Source organism: Talpa europaea, assembly GCF_964194135.1.
Source record: "Talpa europaea genome assembly, chromosome: X".
Classification (NCBI taxonomy): Eukaryota; Metazoa; Chordata; class Mammalia; order Eulipotyphla; family Talpidae; genus Talpa; species Talpa europaea.
In genome coordinates, this window is record NC_140081.1 from 55,023,748 (window position 1) to 55,039,088 (window position 15,341).

General features: G+C 35.4%; 1 protein-coding gene across 1 annotated transcript in view; it reads right to left on the reverse strand.

The window, feature by feature from the left end:
* Window positions 1-578: 578 nt before the first annotated feature.
* Window positions 579-15,341, reverse strand: part of POF1B (POF1B actin binding protein) — a gene marked incomplete at both ends in the record, with an annotated part of 74,676 nt that continues 59,913 nt past the window's right edge. The window contains 9 exons of the mRNA XM_084258708.1: window positions 579-717; window positions 1,391-1,473; window positions 2,603-2,731; window positions 3,402-3,521; window positions 3,869-4,021; window positions 4,836-4,949; window positions 6,151-6,243; window positions 13,662-13,736; window positions 14,862-14,889. Of these exons, the coding sequence (XP_084114834.1) occupies window positions 579-717; window positions 1,391-1,473; window positions 2,603-2,731; window positions 3,402-3,521; window positions 3,869-4,021; window positions 4,836-4,949; window positions 6,151-6,243; window positions 13,662-13,736; window positions 14,862-14,889 (934 nt within the window). The remainder of the gene's footprint in view (window positions 718-1,390; window positions 1,474-2,602; window positions 2,732-3,401; window positions 3,522-3,868; window positions 4,022-4,835; window positions 4,950-6,150; window positions 6,244-13,661; window positions 13,737-14,861; window positions 14,890-15,341) is intronic.

A 15,341-nucleotide genomic window follows, 5' to 3' on the forward strand; every position in this document is an offset into this window, starting at 1 on the left:
ATTCTCTTAAAACATTCTTTTCTTGGTGATGGTACACAGGTGCATTGGTGAAGGAAACTCTATGGGGACTACACCTGAGGGGGTGAGGGGGAAGCAAATATTGTTTAAAAATGAACAATGATGTAAAAAATAAAAATAAATAAAAATACATTTTTAAAAATCCTCTTCTTCATCCTCTATTCCTATTCATAATTGTCTAATGACATTTTCTGCCAGCTTTAGAAATTTTTTTTAATTGGAATGATATGTTTAATAATTCCTAAGATACACAAGAAAATAAAATTTTCATATGGTCAACATTAATCATCTTCCTCATTGGAGTGAAAACCCTACCTAATTTATTAGAGTTTAGATAATCAATTATATTACTTCATGTATGAATCATTCCAAAATTTCTTAATTCCTAGGATATATCAGTAAGGGAAATATGGAAAATTTTAAAATTATATACAATTTTAGTTCATTTTGATAATTTGCCATATCATATATATATGCAATGCATTGAATTATTTATATATGTATGTGTGTGTGTGTGTGTGTGTGTGTATATATATATATATAATATCACTTTCTAGTTACTAGAAAACCCCAAGTGAACTTACATAAGTCCATTTGTCTTCTTTTTTCTCAATCACAATGGTCTGTATGTCACTACCTGGTGGTATATATTCATAGTCATCATACAGAAGGCCTAGGATGGGATATTGTGTCCTGTGTCTATAAAGAAAAAAAGTTTATAAGCTGCACAAGATAATAACTTTTAATCCTTTTTAGTCACTCTCAGTTTGATTTACCTTATTAAAAGAATTTGACTCTGAATGACTTTTAACGTTTTTTTTTTTTTAAATCCCCTTTAAATGGAAAGTGATTTACTACTAATATTTTCAATATTATTGAAAGGAGAGAGATGACTTTCTATTCAGTTTTTCTAAATTGCAGGGATGTAGGCTGCTATCATATCACTACCTTGACTAAGAGTGATATCTACATGGCAAAGATTCGAACCAAGAGATACAGAAAAACCTATTTTGAGTACACAAATCCATCTGGATATCAAGCAATCCCAATTAAGTTAATTAGCTCCCAGTTTAAGTTGGGTTTCTGGCATGTGCAACTGAAAGAGTCTTGACTAATGTGGTTGGTTAAACAATTGTTTGTTTTTTACTACCATGTCATTTAATATACTAGAATGCAGGTAAGTTATGCTACACAAAGAATTTTATTGACAATAATAGCTATGTCTTTTTATAAATATTTATTCTTTGGTAGAATCAATAGCCTTTTGAAAATACTAAGTTCTGCCTAAATGTGTGTATGTCATGTTAAACACACTATAACTGGATTATGTAATAACCAAAGGCATTCAAATCTCATTTAATAAATACATTACTTTTTAGTGGTAATAGTAGTCCTTCCACCACTGGAGAGTTGGCTATGAGATGAATATATTTCTTGTCTCAATTTTGAGAGTTCCTTGTAAATAAAAGATAATATTATAATTTGAAAATGGTAAAAACATGAGGTAAGAAGTATATTTGATCACTTAATATGGTTACTAAGAATTATCACTTGTTCATTCTTTTTCAGTCTTGAGTTAAGAGTGTCCTAATCCTGGGCCTCCCCGGTGGCGCAGCGGTTGAGCACTGGGCTGCGAAGCTACTCGCAGCCTCTGTAGCACTGGTTCGATCCCTAGCCACTGGCGAGGGTCCCACATGGCACACAGACCTCTCCTGCAGCGCCCGCTGCTCCCCTCAGCAGTGTATTTTGTCAGCCTGCCTATTCTGCTGCCCCCTCTGGCTCTGGTTATAAGAACCAGAATTCTCTCACCCTCCTGTGCTTCTGACTGTACCAGTGCTGGTATAAATCAATCAATCAATCAAAAAAAAAAAATGAATGTCCTAGTCCCACTTCTTAAATATCATATATTTGTTCTTCATGGTACCTAATAAATTACTATATATGTATGTACAGGAATATGCTAACTGGTATGAGAGTCTATATTTGAGGGGTAACATAAGATTGAATGAGCATGGTTCTCAAGGTAACGTAATGTTCTCATCCTATAAAGCTTGAAAATTATTACCATTGCAGAAAATTATTGAAACTTCAAAATGGAAGTAGGTATTATTTCCTATCAGAAAGCCTACCGCTGAACTTTACTAAAAATGCCATTTGTTCAATAACAGTAATAAAACTTTAACCACTGTTTTGGTATTGTTGCTTCAGTATCTAGTGTACCTAGTGTATGGTAGATCGTGAGAGACATGCTAAAGATATAGGGACAAATACAACAAAATCCCTTACAAAAGCACATAATAATCTAGTAAGGAATTTGCAGTATTATTGAGAGTTTCAGTATTGAGATATAAAATCAATGTCTGAAAAATATTAAATGCATGCTAGCACTTATTTTTTGCTTCAATTCTAACATTCCTTTTAATGATTTCTCCTGAAATATACTAAAAGTTCTTCATAATCACTTGCACTCTACCCCATGAATATGTGATTTTGGAAATGTGTCCTTTTCTAGTTTCAGGGAAGTATTTATCCTACTGGACTGAGTTTTATTGTTGCTTTCCACCCTTTCCCTTTCCATTCTTACCTCTGACTGACGCTTTATAAGGGAATCTTTCTCTTCCAACAAGCTTGTAAGTTCATGAACCTTAAATTGGAAGTCACTACAACTTCCTTCTCTTCTTGAAACATCTTTTTGGTACTGGTTTAACTGAGTCTAAGTATTTAGAAAAGTAAGAATTATTATAATTCTCATATATAAAATAAGTAACTAAATTCTACAGAAGTTAAGCGATATAAGGCTATATAGCTAGTCATTAAATGAAGAGCAAGATACCAAAATTTATAAATTTTGATAGTTTTCTAATGTAAAATATGTGTTAAAATGCCAATTAGGAATTTTTCACTGTTTTTAAAAGTGCCTTCACTATTTAAGTTTTGGTATTACCTAAGTAACAGACTTGTACTTGACAAAATTCTTGTTATATATCATTCCTCAAAGTCAAGTGAAGATTTTTATGAATCAATAGTGACCTATGGATAACCTCAAATGTTGTTCTTTCCTGCATAAGTATGATTTAGAAAAGATCATAAAATCTCCACCAGTATCAAAATAAATAAAAGTTAAAAACAAAAACACTGCACTTACTGTCTTCTTTAGGATTTCTATAAAAATTAAAACAAGTTAGAAACTATTTAGCAATATTCTATTCACAGTGATAAATATTTAAACTAGAATTTCTATGGTTTTTTTCTAAAACTGTACCTTCAGTTGATTTTTCTTTGTAGCTTTAAAATTGAAACCACACACACACACACACACACATATATATATAAAATGATAGTTTGCGCTCACCTTTGTATTTTATGTAAAAAGATCAACATACCCTTAGCTTGCATATTTCTCTATCTTTTTCCATTCTTAAGTTTTTTAGCATCTCCATATAATGGTTGCCAATCTCATCCATTTTAGCTTGTAGCATTGGGCCTGTGCAAGTCTCAGAAATCTACATGAAACAAAATAACTGTGTGACTGGATTGTTATAAAGGAAATGCATATATGTTACAAGAAATAGCATTAGATAGAAACCACATGATATTAAATGAGCCATTGAAATAATGAGAGTGATTTTTAGGAATATCATTATATAACTCCAATGATGGTGAGATAAGTCCTAAATGCTTGTAAGATCATCAGAAAGCAGACAATGTTATTTCCTAAGATGAATAGGGTAGATAGGTATCTCATTATCTATCTCAAATATCCAGATAGACAGACAAACAGATAATGCTAGGATGGATAACAATGGTATAACTAGAGCAATAATATATGTTTAAAACAATGTTTTAATACCTGTATTCTAAGATTTTTACTTTCTTGTTCCAAATTATGTTTACAGTATTCTAGTTCTTTTACTCTGTATTCCATATCTGATAATTTATGTCGAAGAGAGAGATTGTTTTCTTCCAATGCCTGGCATTTTGAAGTTGAAGTTTGAAGTCCTTGCTGTAAAGAAGACACAAGTAAATAAGACAAATGAATTCTACTTTTGGGGGGGAATGTTCTTTTAGTTAATTCATTTGGTGAAATAAAACAATGATTTTTCCATACTTAGTTTTCATAAATTTTTATCCTTAAATGGTAAGTTAAATCAAGTATGTAATATGTAAGATTCTTCCCGTAGTTTGACTGGCTTATCTTGAGAAAGAATCAAGATTTGATGAATGTTCAATGTAGCAATTCACAATCTTACTCTTGCTACTCTTTGAGAATACTGCATTCTGTCTTCTAAAAGGCAACAAAATGATCATATTACTGATTATCTATATGACAACTGTAAACTGAGCAAAATTTTAAGACTTAAAGGAATGCAGAATAGGGATGATGTGCCTTAGAGATTCATTACAATTTCCCAGGAATTATTTTTGCTTAGACATTTGGAAAACACTTCTAGAGTTCATCCATTCATTTAATTGCACAAATATGTGCCAATATCTACAAAAACCCTTTTCACTGATATATTAATGATGAAATAAGTGAACTTAAATTTTTAACATTTATATAATTCTTGTCACCCTACAACACAGATAATTGTGGATTTTATATACCTTATAACTAAAATACGTAGTTATCTGATTTTCTAAAAGGGTTTTCAGTTATTAGAAACACCCAAAGCTACTCAATTCTCACATGAGCAAGTTGTTCCTTCATATTTTAATTCTGTCTGGATTGTATTGCCATTGCGTAACCACACATTCCAGTACTTGTGAATATGAAAAGCTATCAATAGATTTTATCATCAATGAAATCATCAACTTACTTGCTGTTGGCGATTATTTGCTCTCACTGATGCCAAGAGTTCTTCATACTCTTTTATTTGTGTTTCTTTGAATGCCAGGTCTTTCTCAAGTTTTGTCTTGTCATATTCCAGTGACTAAAAGAATAAATTTGTTATGACTCAAAATGACAGAAACTTGTCAACAGTCACATAATATAAAAGACGTGTTTACATTGGCAAGTTGACAAAAGGACTTGCTTCACTTGTAGTTGCTTACTAAAACAGAATTATGTAAAGTTAAGCATCATGTGGGATAAAAAAGATTGACACTTAAAATCTTCTATTAGGGCCTCCCCGGTGGCGCAGCGGTTGAGCACTGGGTTGCGAAGCTGCCCGCGGCCTCTGTGGCGCCGGTTCGATCCCCGGCTGCTCCCAGGCCACTGGAGGAGGGTCCCACATGGTGCGCAGACCTCTCCTGCCACCCGCTGCTCCCCTCAGCAGTGTACTTCGGTCCTTCTGTCTGCTCTGCTCCCTGCTCTGGCTCTGGTGAATTCTCTCACCCTCCCGCGCTTCTGACTGTACCCAGTGCTTGTATAAACAAAACAAACAAACAAACCAGCAAACAAATAAAGCATGCCTCTATAAAAAAAAAAAAAATCTTCTATTAGAGGAGACATTTTGATGGATTGTCTAATTCTAAGTGCAATGAAGCATAAGCTTCTGAAATATTTTAATGTTTTGTTTCCATCTACAAAGACTCCCTGTTAGTCCCAGAAAGTGGTGAATTTTCAAATTAAAGTATTCATTAGTACTCAGAAACAAACAAACAAACAAACAAAAAAAAAAACAAAAAAAAACCAGCTCTAACACCATCAAGGAGTTATTCATTGTGTGGAAGTTATTCTGAATAATCTGAGAGCACTAAGAATAAAAATCAAAACAGAAAATAGAAAAGGTGAAGTTCTTGGAGAAAGATGATTATAAGTATTCAAAGAAATTCTGTGTATGGTTTTTTATTACAGAATGGGGAAATTCCCATTCGATGAATGAGATTATTCAAAATTTGCAAGCTATCTTTGCATTTTAAACTTGGCTTTGAACTTAGACTAGGCTTTAAGCATTAAATTGTCTTAGTTGCAAACTAAACAAGTGCATACTCAAACGTCTTTAATTTTCACAGTAGTCAGCTATTTTCTCCTTTCTCCAACCCAATGAAGTGTTTCAAGAAAATAAATATGTCTGTCTGGGTGAGCATAATATTGTTGTTGTATTGAAATTTTAAAAGGTAAACTGAATGCCCTGATTTCTATATTAGAAAGCTAGATGCTTTGGAAATAAAAATCAAAGTAAATGTTACTGTCAAGTCATTTTGAAGATGTCCAAGCTCCTCCCGTATGTTGCTGAATGTGGATAACACTAGACGTAGTGACTTGTCAGATATCCCCCTCATCTGGAAGAAGAAATAGTTTGGTGAGGATTGACTGCTTAATTTTACTGATATTTAAAATTAGACAATATAAATGATAGTAATATTATTTTTCTATTCCCTCAAGGACATTTATTTATAGCTTTATTTTAGATATGACAATGTTAGAATAGTGATATATGGTATTTTATAAATAACATGCATAAGAAATCCCAATAATACTCCTGAGGAGATCAAAGCTATGTGATTAGACAGGGTCTATAATTTCCTCCACTATGAAGAATGATTTTTTGCATAAGAAAAATATCTATCAACACATTCCCTAATTTACTCTTAATCTTTATTTGAAAGATTAAGAAAAAAGAGGCACTCAACTTTCAAATAATAAAATGGATCTATCTAAATATGCTGCTCAATGCATAGACTTTGCCTGAGGTGAGAAGAATCTAACATTCATTAAGTTGAACCCTGAAGTATCATCTCAAATTTTAAAGAAAAGGGAAAAAAATGTTTTAAATAGATTAAACTCATTTCTTCAAAGAAAAAATGTTTATAAAAGAGGCAAATTGGGGCCTCCCTGTGGCGCAAGGGGTTAAGACGCAACTTGTGAAGCTCACCGCAGCCACTACAGCACAAGCTCGATCCCCGGCCAGGGAGGTGACCCACTGGCACAGAAGACCTCCCCTGACTCGCCCGCTGCTCCCCTCGGCAGTGTATTTCAGTTGATCTGCCTATTCTGCTCCCCACTGTGTCTCTGGTGAATCCTCTCACCCCCCAAACTCTGACCTGTACCCCAATTCTTCTATGTATAAATAAATAATCTTAAAAAAATAAAAAATAAAAGAGGCAAATTCCATTTAATAAAAGATTTTCTCTATTCCTCCTGCTAAGTATAACTGAAAGCTCTGGATGTTACATATAAAACAAACATAAAAAGAGTCTGAAAGCTGAGCAGAAGAGAGAAGTTTATTTGGGAGAACTGGGACCTGAGGAATGACACAGGAGTCAGTCTCTGGATTTTCTTTTTGCATCACCTATCATACACTGGTGTGGGGGGCAAGCCAATAACCCGGCAATACCAACAGATTCAGAGAGTAAAAGTCCCTAAAAAAGCTTGCTCTCTCTAGTCAAAGGAAGAGAAAAGAGGCAGTCTAACAAAGCAGAAAATTTTTCAATAAAACTCTCCTCCGGGGCCTCCCCTGGTGGTGCGGACGGTTGAGAGCCGCGCTTTGAAGCTGTCTGCAGCCTCTGCAGCGCCAGTTCGATCCAGGCCTGGGGGCAAGGGGCCCACATGGCGCAGCAGATCTCTCCTGTCTCGCCCGCTGCTCCCCTCAGCAGTGTATTTTGTCAGTTTGCCTGTACTGTTCCCAACTCTGTCTCTGGTGAATCCTCTCACCTTCCCGCGCATCTGGCCTGTACCCCGGATCTTGTGTAAATGAATAAATAAATCTCAAAAAAAAAAATCACTCTCCTCCAGCCAAACACTATAGGAAAAAAAAAAAAAAACCCTGCAATTCTACCCCCACCTAAACTACCAAAGACCAACAAGAGAGCTTACACAATCCCCTCATCAGGTTCTAAAAATTTGCACCAATAGCCACATGGTAAGTTGTGGTTAAAGAAGGCAAGGTGGAAAGATGGGACTTTCATTCACAATTGGGCAAAAATCAAATCTCAAGCACATGGTGTGTCAGCTGAGACAAAGAATGGAGTCTGGGCTTTCACTTTTTTTCTTACTGCAGTAAAGAAATATTGCTCTATCTCCCGGCTAGAGTGTTGTCTAGATGATTCAAAATTTTCACCATTGCCCAATAGAAAGGTGACCACACACTTTGCAATGTCAGTGATTCCAATTTGGACCTCCTCTCCATTCAAACCAGTGTAATGTGAGTGGAGGCCTAATAGAGAGCCATAATTGCTACTTCTATCCAGGAGGAACAAGGAACTTCTCCCCCATCATTGCCAACAGAGCCTGAGTAGGGTACCTGAATTTCCACTCCCACTTGACAGTAAGTCAGCGACTCCACTTTCCTTCTTACTTATCAGAAAAGCCAAGCTAAAATGAAATTAAATTAAGGTCCAAAGATTTATAATATAATACTCAAAATGTCCAGGTTTCAATTAAAAAAATGCTACTCACTTTCATTCCAACAACGAGAAAAATCTCAACTTGATAAGAAAGAAATAAGAGATGTCAGCATCAAGATATACACGAAGCAATATTACTCATCAATCAAAAAAGATAAACCGATGCCATTTGTGGCAACATGAATGGAGTGAAAGGGATTATGCTAAGTGAAATAAGTTGGGAGAAAGATAAATATCGGATGGTGTCACCTATATGACAAATACAGAGAAACCAAACAAAAAGTCAGAAAAAGCCAAGCTTAAAAACTAACCCTTGAAAACTGACTACAGAACTAAAGCATCCAAAAGGGGAAGAGGGTGCGTCAAGGCAAGAACAAAATGGGGAGGAACCACAGTAGACTATGGTGGTGGACAATGGTCTTTTGGTAGCAGGTGCACTTTGGTAACTACACCTGAAGGGGGCATACTATGCTCCCAAAATACTAACAACATAAACCAATAATACTACAATAAAAAAATCTAAAAAGAAGAAAAAAAGAAAAATGGTAGAATTACAAGAATTTTAAAGCAGCCATCATAAAAATGCTGTTACAAGAAATTATAAAGGGATAAATAAAAAGTAAATCTCAGCAGCAAAACAGAAAATCTCAGAACAGAAATAAAACATATAAAACACAACTAAATGGAAATTGTAGAACCGAAAAGGTGAATAACTAAAAAACAAAAAATCTCAATGAATGGACTAAAAATCAGAATATAGAAGACAGAGCAAAGAACCCATAAACTTGAAGACAGAATAAAGAAAAATAATCAATCTGAACATCGGAAAAAATAAATCAGAAAAAATTTGAGCATACTCTCAGAAATCTATGGAAGTAAAACAAATATATAACATTCATGTCATCAGAGTCCTAGAGGGAAAGAAGAGGGTAAATGGAGTTGAAAAATATTTTGAAGACATAATGGCTGCAAACTTTGCCAAATTATCAAAAATCAGGGGCCTCTCTGGTGGTGCAAGGGGTTAAGATGCAGCACCATGAAGCTATCTGAAGCCACTGCAGCATGAGTTCAATCCCTGGCCAGGGAGGTGACCTATATGGTGCAGCAGACCTCTCCTGACTCTCCTGCTGCTCCCCTTAGCAGTGTATTTCAATCGGCCTGTTCTGTTCCCCACTCTGTTTCTGGTGAATCCTCTCACCCCCACACCTATGGCCTGAACCCAAGCTATTGAATGTATAAATAAATCTTTTTAAAAATATATCAAAAATCATAAACATACAGATTCAAGAAACTGAGCAAGTCCTAAATAAGATAAACCCAAAGAAATTCATGCCCAGACAAATCAGTCAAACTTAAAACTAAAGATAAATTTACAATCTTGAATTGAAAGGGGAAAAAGATATATCCTCAGTTATAACTGAAGAGTTCTACACCCCCCTCTCAGCAACTGATAAAACTACTACTCAGAAACTAAGAAATAATATGAAGAGAACACCCATCAACCAACCAAAGGATCTAATCAATATGTATAAAAAATTGCACCAAATAACAAAATATTTTTTTTTTATGTGCCCATGGAACACATACCAAGACAGAGCATATCCCTGACCATAATGCAAAACTTAACCATTTCAAAAGAATGGATCTTTTGAAAGTGGAATATATTCTCTAACCACAATGGGATCAAACTAAAAATCAATAGGAGGAAGACAATGGGAAAATATCTGCACACTTGGACACTAAGCAATACACGTCCAAATAATCTGCAGGTCAAAGGAGAAATATAAAGGGAGATAGGAGATACATAAAACTGGTAGAAAATGAAAATGCTTATCATAATTTATGAGGCATAGTTATAACCATGTTGAGAAGGTATTTACTGTGCTTAAAGCTTACATTAGAAAACTGGAAATGTTGCAAATCAGTAAACTAATTTCCTGTATCAAGAAACTAGACAAAGAAGAGCAAAATAAACTAAAAGCAAAGTAAGAAAATAATACAGGGCCTCCCCTGGTAGCGCAGCGGTTGAGCACTAGGCTGCGAAGCTGCCCGCAGCCTCTGCAGTGCCGGTTGGATCCCCTGCTGCTGGCAAGGGTCCCACATAGTGCGCAGACCTCTCCTGCCACCCGCTGCTCCCCTCAGCAGTGTATTTGGTCAGTCTGCCTGTTCTGTTTCCCACTCTGGCTCTGGTGAATCCTCTCACCCTCCCGCGCTTCTGACTGTACCCAGTGCTTGTATAAATGAATAAATAAAATCTTTAAAAAAAATAATACAGATCTAATGTTGAGAGAATGTCATCAACATGGTGGCCAGGAAACGCTGCAAGTAAGACCTCCCATAAAAGAAAGTTAATAGGGAGCAAAAGCAGCAGTTCCCTGAAAGAACTGGGACAAGGAAGATAAACGGGCGACTCTGACAAACTGCCCGAAGAAGAAAGTAGCCATAAATGAGGACTAGAAGGGAGGAAAGCTCAGAACCCTGCTACCCTCCCCCACCCACAAAGTTGGCAGTCTCTGACCAACAGAAAGGAAGGAAAGAAAAAAAAAACTCAAAGAACCAACAAGAACAAACTACGCATCAAGCGGGACGGTGAGTGGAAAGGACTATTTTAGCTATAGCACCCTGTGAACTGGAACTGTAGAGAACCATGCAGGATTCGCTGCGGAGGTGAGCGAATGGCTTGGGGCGCCATTGGAGAAAAATAAAGACTCCCAGGAGACATACAAACAGCCCAAGGCCAGCTGGTAAGCTTGTGCGGAAAAGCGGCATGCTTGAAAAGCATACGAGGATAGGGGCTGCCCAGGTCCCCGCGCCTGTGACCTAGGCTTGGGGGGAAACACGCGGGGACCCTCATTGAGGTGAATGTCCCTCACTGAGTAATTAGAAACCAGGCTCCCGGACACGGGAGCGGTGTGCAAAATGCGCCATTTCTGCAGACACTGAACTGGGCTACAGCCTGCATCCTGGACCTGAGAGCTTTGGGAACTGAGACCCAGGGCACGAAATTCGGGGCTTGGGATCCCCACGACGGTGGGGCACAAGGCAGACACAGCACCCCTACGCCGTTGAGGCTCTCCATGCCACTCCCACTCTGTTCCCCCAGACCCACGGGGTTAAAAAACGGTTCCTGAAGGACACTAGGAAAGATCTCTTCCACCACCTAGCGACCAGAAAAAAAAACACCAACGCCTATAGTTTGGGGAGGTTGTGAAGAAAAAGGTACTCTCCTGCACTCCTGGTGGGAGTGCAAACTGTTCCAACCACTATGGAAAGCTGTGTGGAGATTTCTTGAACTACTAAACATAGAGCTTCCATATGATCCAGCAATTCCACTCCTAGGTATTTACCCAAAGGACACAGATACATCAATTCCAAAGAGCACCTGCACCCCTATGTTTATAGCAGCACTATTTACAATAGCTAAGCTATGGAAGCAACCCAAATGCCCAAAAATAGATGACTGGATCAAGAAGATGACATATACACCATGGAATATTACTCAGCATTCAAAAAAGATAAACACATGCAGTTTGCAGAAACATGGATGGAGCTAGAAGGGATCATCCTCAGCGAAATAAGTCAGAAAGAAAAAGAAAAATACCAGATGGTCTCACTCATAGCAGGAATTTAGAAAACCTAAATAAGAGACCAGGAAAAAGACTAATCAATACAAAGTAAAAATCAAAATCAACAAGCAACTATAAACCAGAGACACACTACAGGAGTGGGGAGGGAGCAGTGGGGAAAGGAAGGACTGGAGTCAAAATAAAGGGGGAGGTGCAATCGTATGGGGAATATAAGCAAAATGAAAAGGCATGCATTGTGCAAAGATGAAAAAAGATGTAAGAATTATATAAAATAAAATATTTAAATAAAAAATAAAAAAGTAAAATTTATGCACTTTCACTTTAAAAAAATAAAAGTAAAATAAAACTTATCTAATGTTACACATTCAGGATATTTATTCTTATGTTGTAATAGTTCTACATAAATGTATATTTCTGTATATCTGTAAAATAATCTTACAGTTTGATTTAAATCATAGTATCCAGAAATAAATATTATGTGTAATAAAAAAATAATACAGATAAAAACAAAAGTGAATGGGAAGTATAAAAAGGAAATACCCAAAATCACAGAGAATACAAGAAAAGAGAGCTACAGATCAATGTCTTTAGAATTTAGGATTAAACATCCTCAGAGTCTTTCAAATAGACCCTCAATGCACTTTCAATGGTCACCCCTTTGATAGAGATGGAAGTTTTAAAGATTCAGGTTCTGAGGTCGATAAGGGCTCCCACACCACTATGTCTTTACGGTACAGATTGTGTGTCACAAAAAATAGTACTTCATTAAGTTTCACAAATATGACACCAGGCCCAATATTTTGATGACCAACAAAGGTTTAAGGAGTAAAATCAATTAGAAATTGGCCTCATTCGATAAAACTATATTTTCTTCCAAATTCTTTGTTGCAAATGTGTACTCTTCTTTTTAATTATATTTCCTTAGCACCTACCTTGATCTTTGACCTCTCCCTTCATTTTAGGGAAAATTTACTGCTCCACTGGTTCCTAACCTTTCACAACTCATGAAAAACAAGGCAGTGGCCTTTCCATTTTTCACTGCCAGGGCTAAGGTGAGGAAGGAAAAAGCTACAAGACAGAGTCAGGTTGTTCAACAGCACTGTAGAGAGAATGAAGGCATTCCATAGCAGGAAATACTATTTCTAGAATGCTAACCTAAATGCTAAACGTTAAATACTAGCACTATTTACAATAGCTAAGCTTTGGAAACAGCCCAAATGCCCAAAAATAGATGACTGGATCAAGAAGATGTGGTACATATATACCATGGAATATTACTCAGCATTCAAAAAAGATAAACACATGCAATTTTCAGCAACATGGATGGCGCTGGAAGGGATCATGCTCAGCGAAATAAGCCAGAAAGAAAAAGAAAAATACCGGATGGTCTCACTCATAGCAGGAATCTAGAAAACTTAAATAAGGGACCAGGAAAATGAATAACTATAAGAAAGTGAAAATCAGAATCAACAAAAAAACTATGAACCAGAGACACTTTTGGGTGGTGGGGGGTGGGAGGGGAGGGATTGGGGTCAGAATGGGGGTCGTTGCAATTGTATGGGGAATATAAAAATAAAATTTATTATTTAAAAAAATACTAGTTCTTGATCATCTGACTAAACTATAATGTAACCCTAATGTAACCCCTGTTTAATGAAAATATAATCAACTATTATGAAACAAGATTTATATTTGGAACTTTCTGTTATTTATTAAGGGAAAAATTCTAGGCTAGGTGTTCTCACACCTACTCCTCACCCATCTCACCTGAAGAATGTAACGAATTTGCTGTTTTGTAAACTCTGACAATCCTTTAGGAATCAATGATTCGATGTCTTCTGACTGTAAGAAAAGAAAGGCTTATCTATTGAACTTATACACATTAGTATTTTAATTTTAACTTCAGCAGAACAGAGGTTTGTGTAACTGGGCATATGTTTTGGGACATCAACATATTATATTATTTTCTGGGTAATAGTTACTACAAACTCAATTTATAGCTATATCAGTTCTTAATTAAAAAAATCAATTTCACACCATACACCATGGAGAGAATCTTGAATTCTAAGCATTTTAGGATAAAACTTTAGAAAACCAATCAAATGTTCCATACACACATAATATTTTTTAAAGTGGAATTTAAACACAAAAGGGTGGTATCTTAAATCACACTGGACACTTTATTTCAGTGTTCTTTTGACAACTGAAAGTTTGGTTGGGTCATTGACATGACCTTTCAGAAGCTAATTTTTTAAAAATGATGTTTTTGAGGAAAATAGAATTAAGAATTTATTGAGAATTAACAGAGTTATGGTGATATGAAATATTTTGATGTTGCCACAGCAACATTAGAAAGCTTCACCTACTTTTAAGTGAGAAATTGAATTAAAACAATGAATTATTGTAATGAATGCAGCATATCAACACACTAGAAATAAAGGTAAAAATTTTAAAAAAAGAGGCCATCATGGTCTTTTATTACACTGAAATCAGTTCTTTCTCTACTTGGTGATTTATTCTATTAAGTGTAATCTGAACAAAATGTGCATATATAATAGAACTAATACTTAAAATGAAATTTTACTTCAAGTTGCTGCATGCTGTTTTGCATGAGGCATATCAAGTTTTGAAATACATTAAAACTAAATTTGTTATTTATTTAGCTAATATAAACTCTAGTTTTCTAAAGCAAGAAGTACATGGTTAATAAAATTCTAAATGTTCTGATGAACAAAGAGAAACTAAATCATAAGTGACAACTGATAATATTTTTTATGTGAATGATTATTACTTTGCAGTCATTACAAAGACAATATTTAAATCATTTTAAGAGCAAAATGATCATTATTTCTTTCACAGGCATGTTTACAGTGTAATAAAGGTGCCAAATTAAGACATTATTATTAGTGCAAATATCAGAATCTGTGTTATCAACAATATTTCATTTTCAACTGTTTTTGCACTTACCTCATCTGTAGACTCAAAGTCCTGCTTGCTGCAAAAATGAAAAATAAAAATCTCAGGAAGATGTATACCTTGATTATATATATTTTCTAGTGTTCTAATATTTTATCTGAATTTGTATATACCATAATAGCTCTGATTCAAATGGGAATATTACTTGATAAAAATAAAAAAAATACTGTAACTAATTAATCCATCAAAGAAGAACAAAAATCTGAATAACAAAACAGTAGAATATATGCAGAATTTATTAGTACCACTGATTAACACCAGTCCTTTTGTATCTACATGTAGAAATTCTTGGTGCTTAGGTGGCAATAAATGCTACCTAAATGATTAAACAGCAATAATTATTGTTGTCTTTCTGTTTCTACCTCCCTTTTCTCCTTGGATTGCTCCCTTTCAGTGTTGATACCAGATTCTCTCTAAAGTGTCTTTAAGTTTTTTTTTATATAGTTTTTATCAAAATCAAAAATTGCAAAT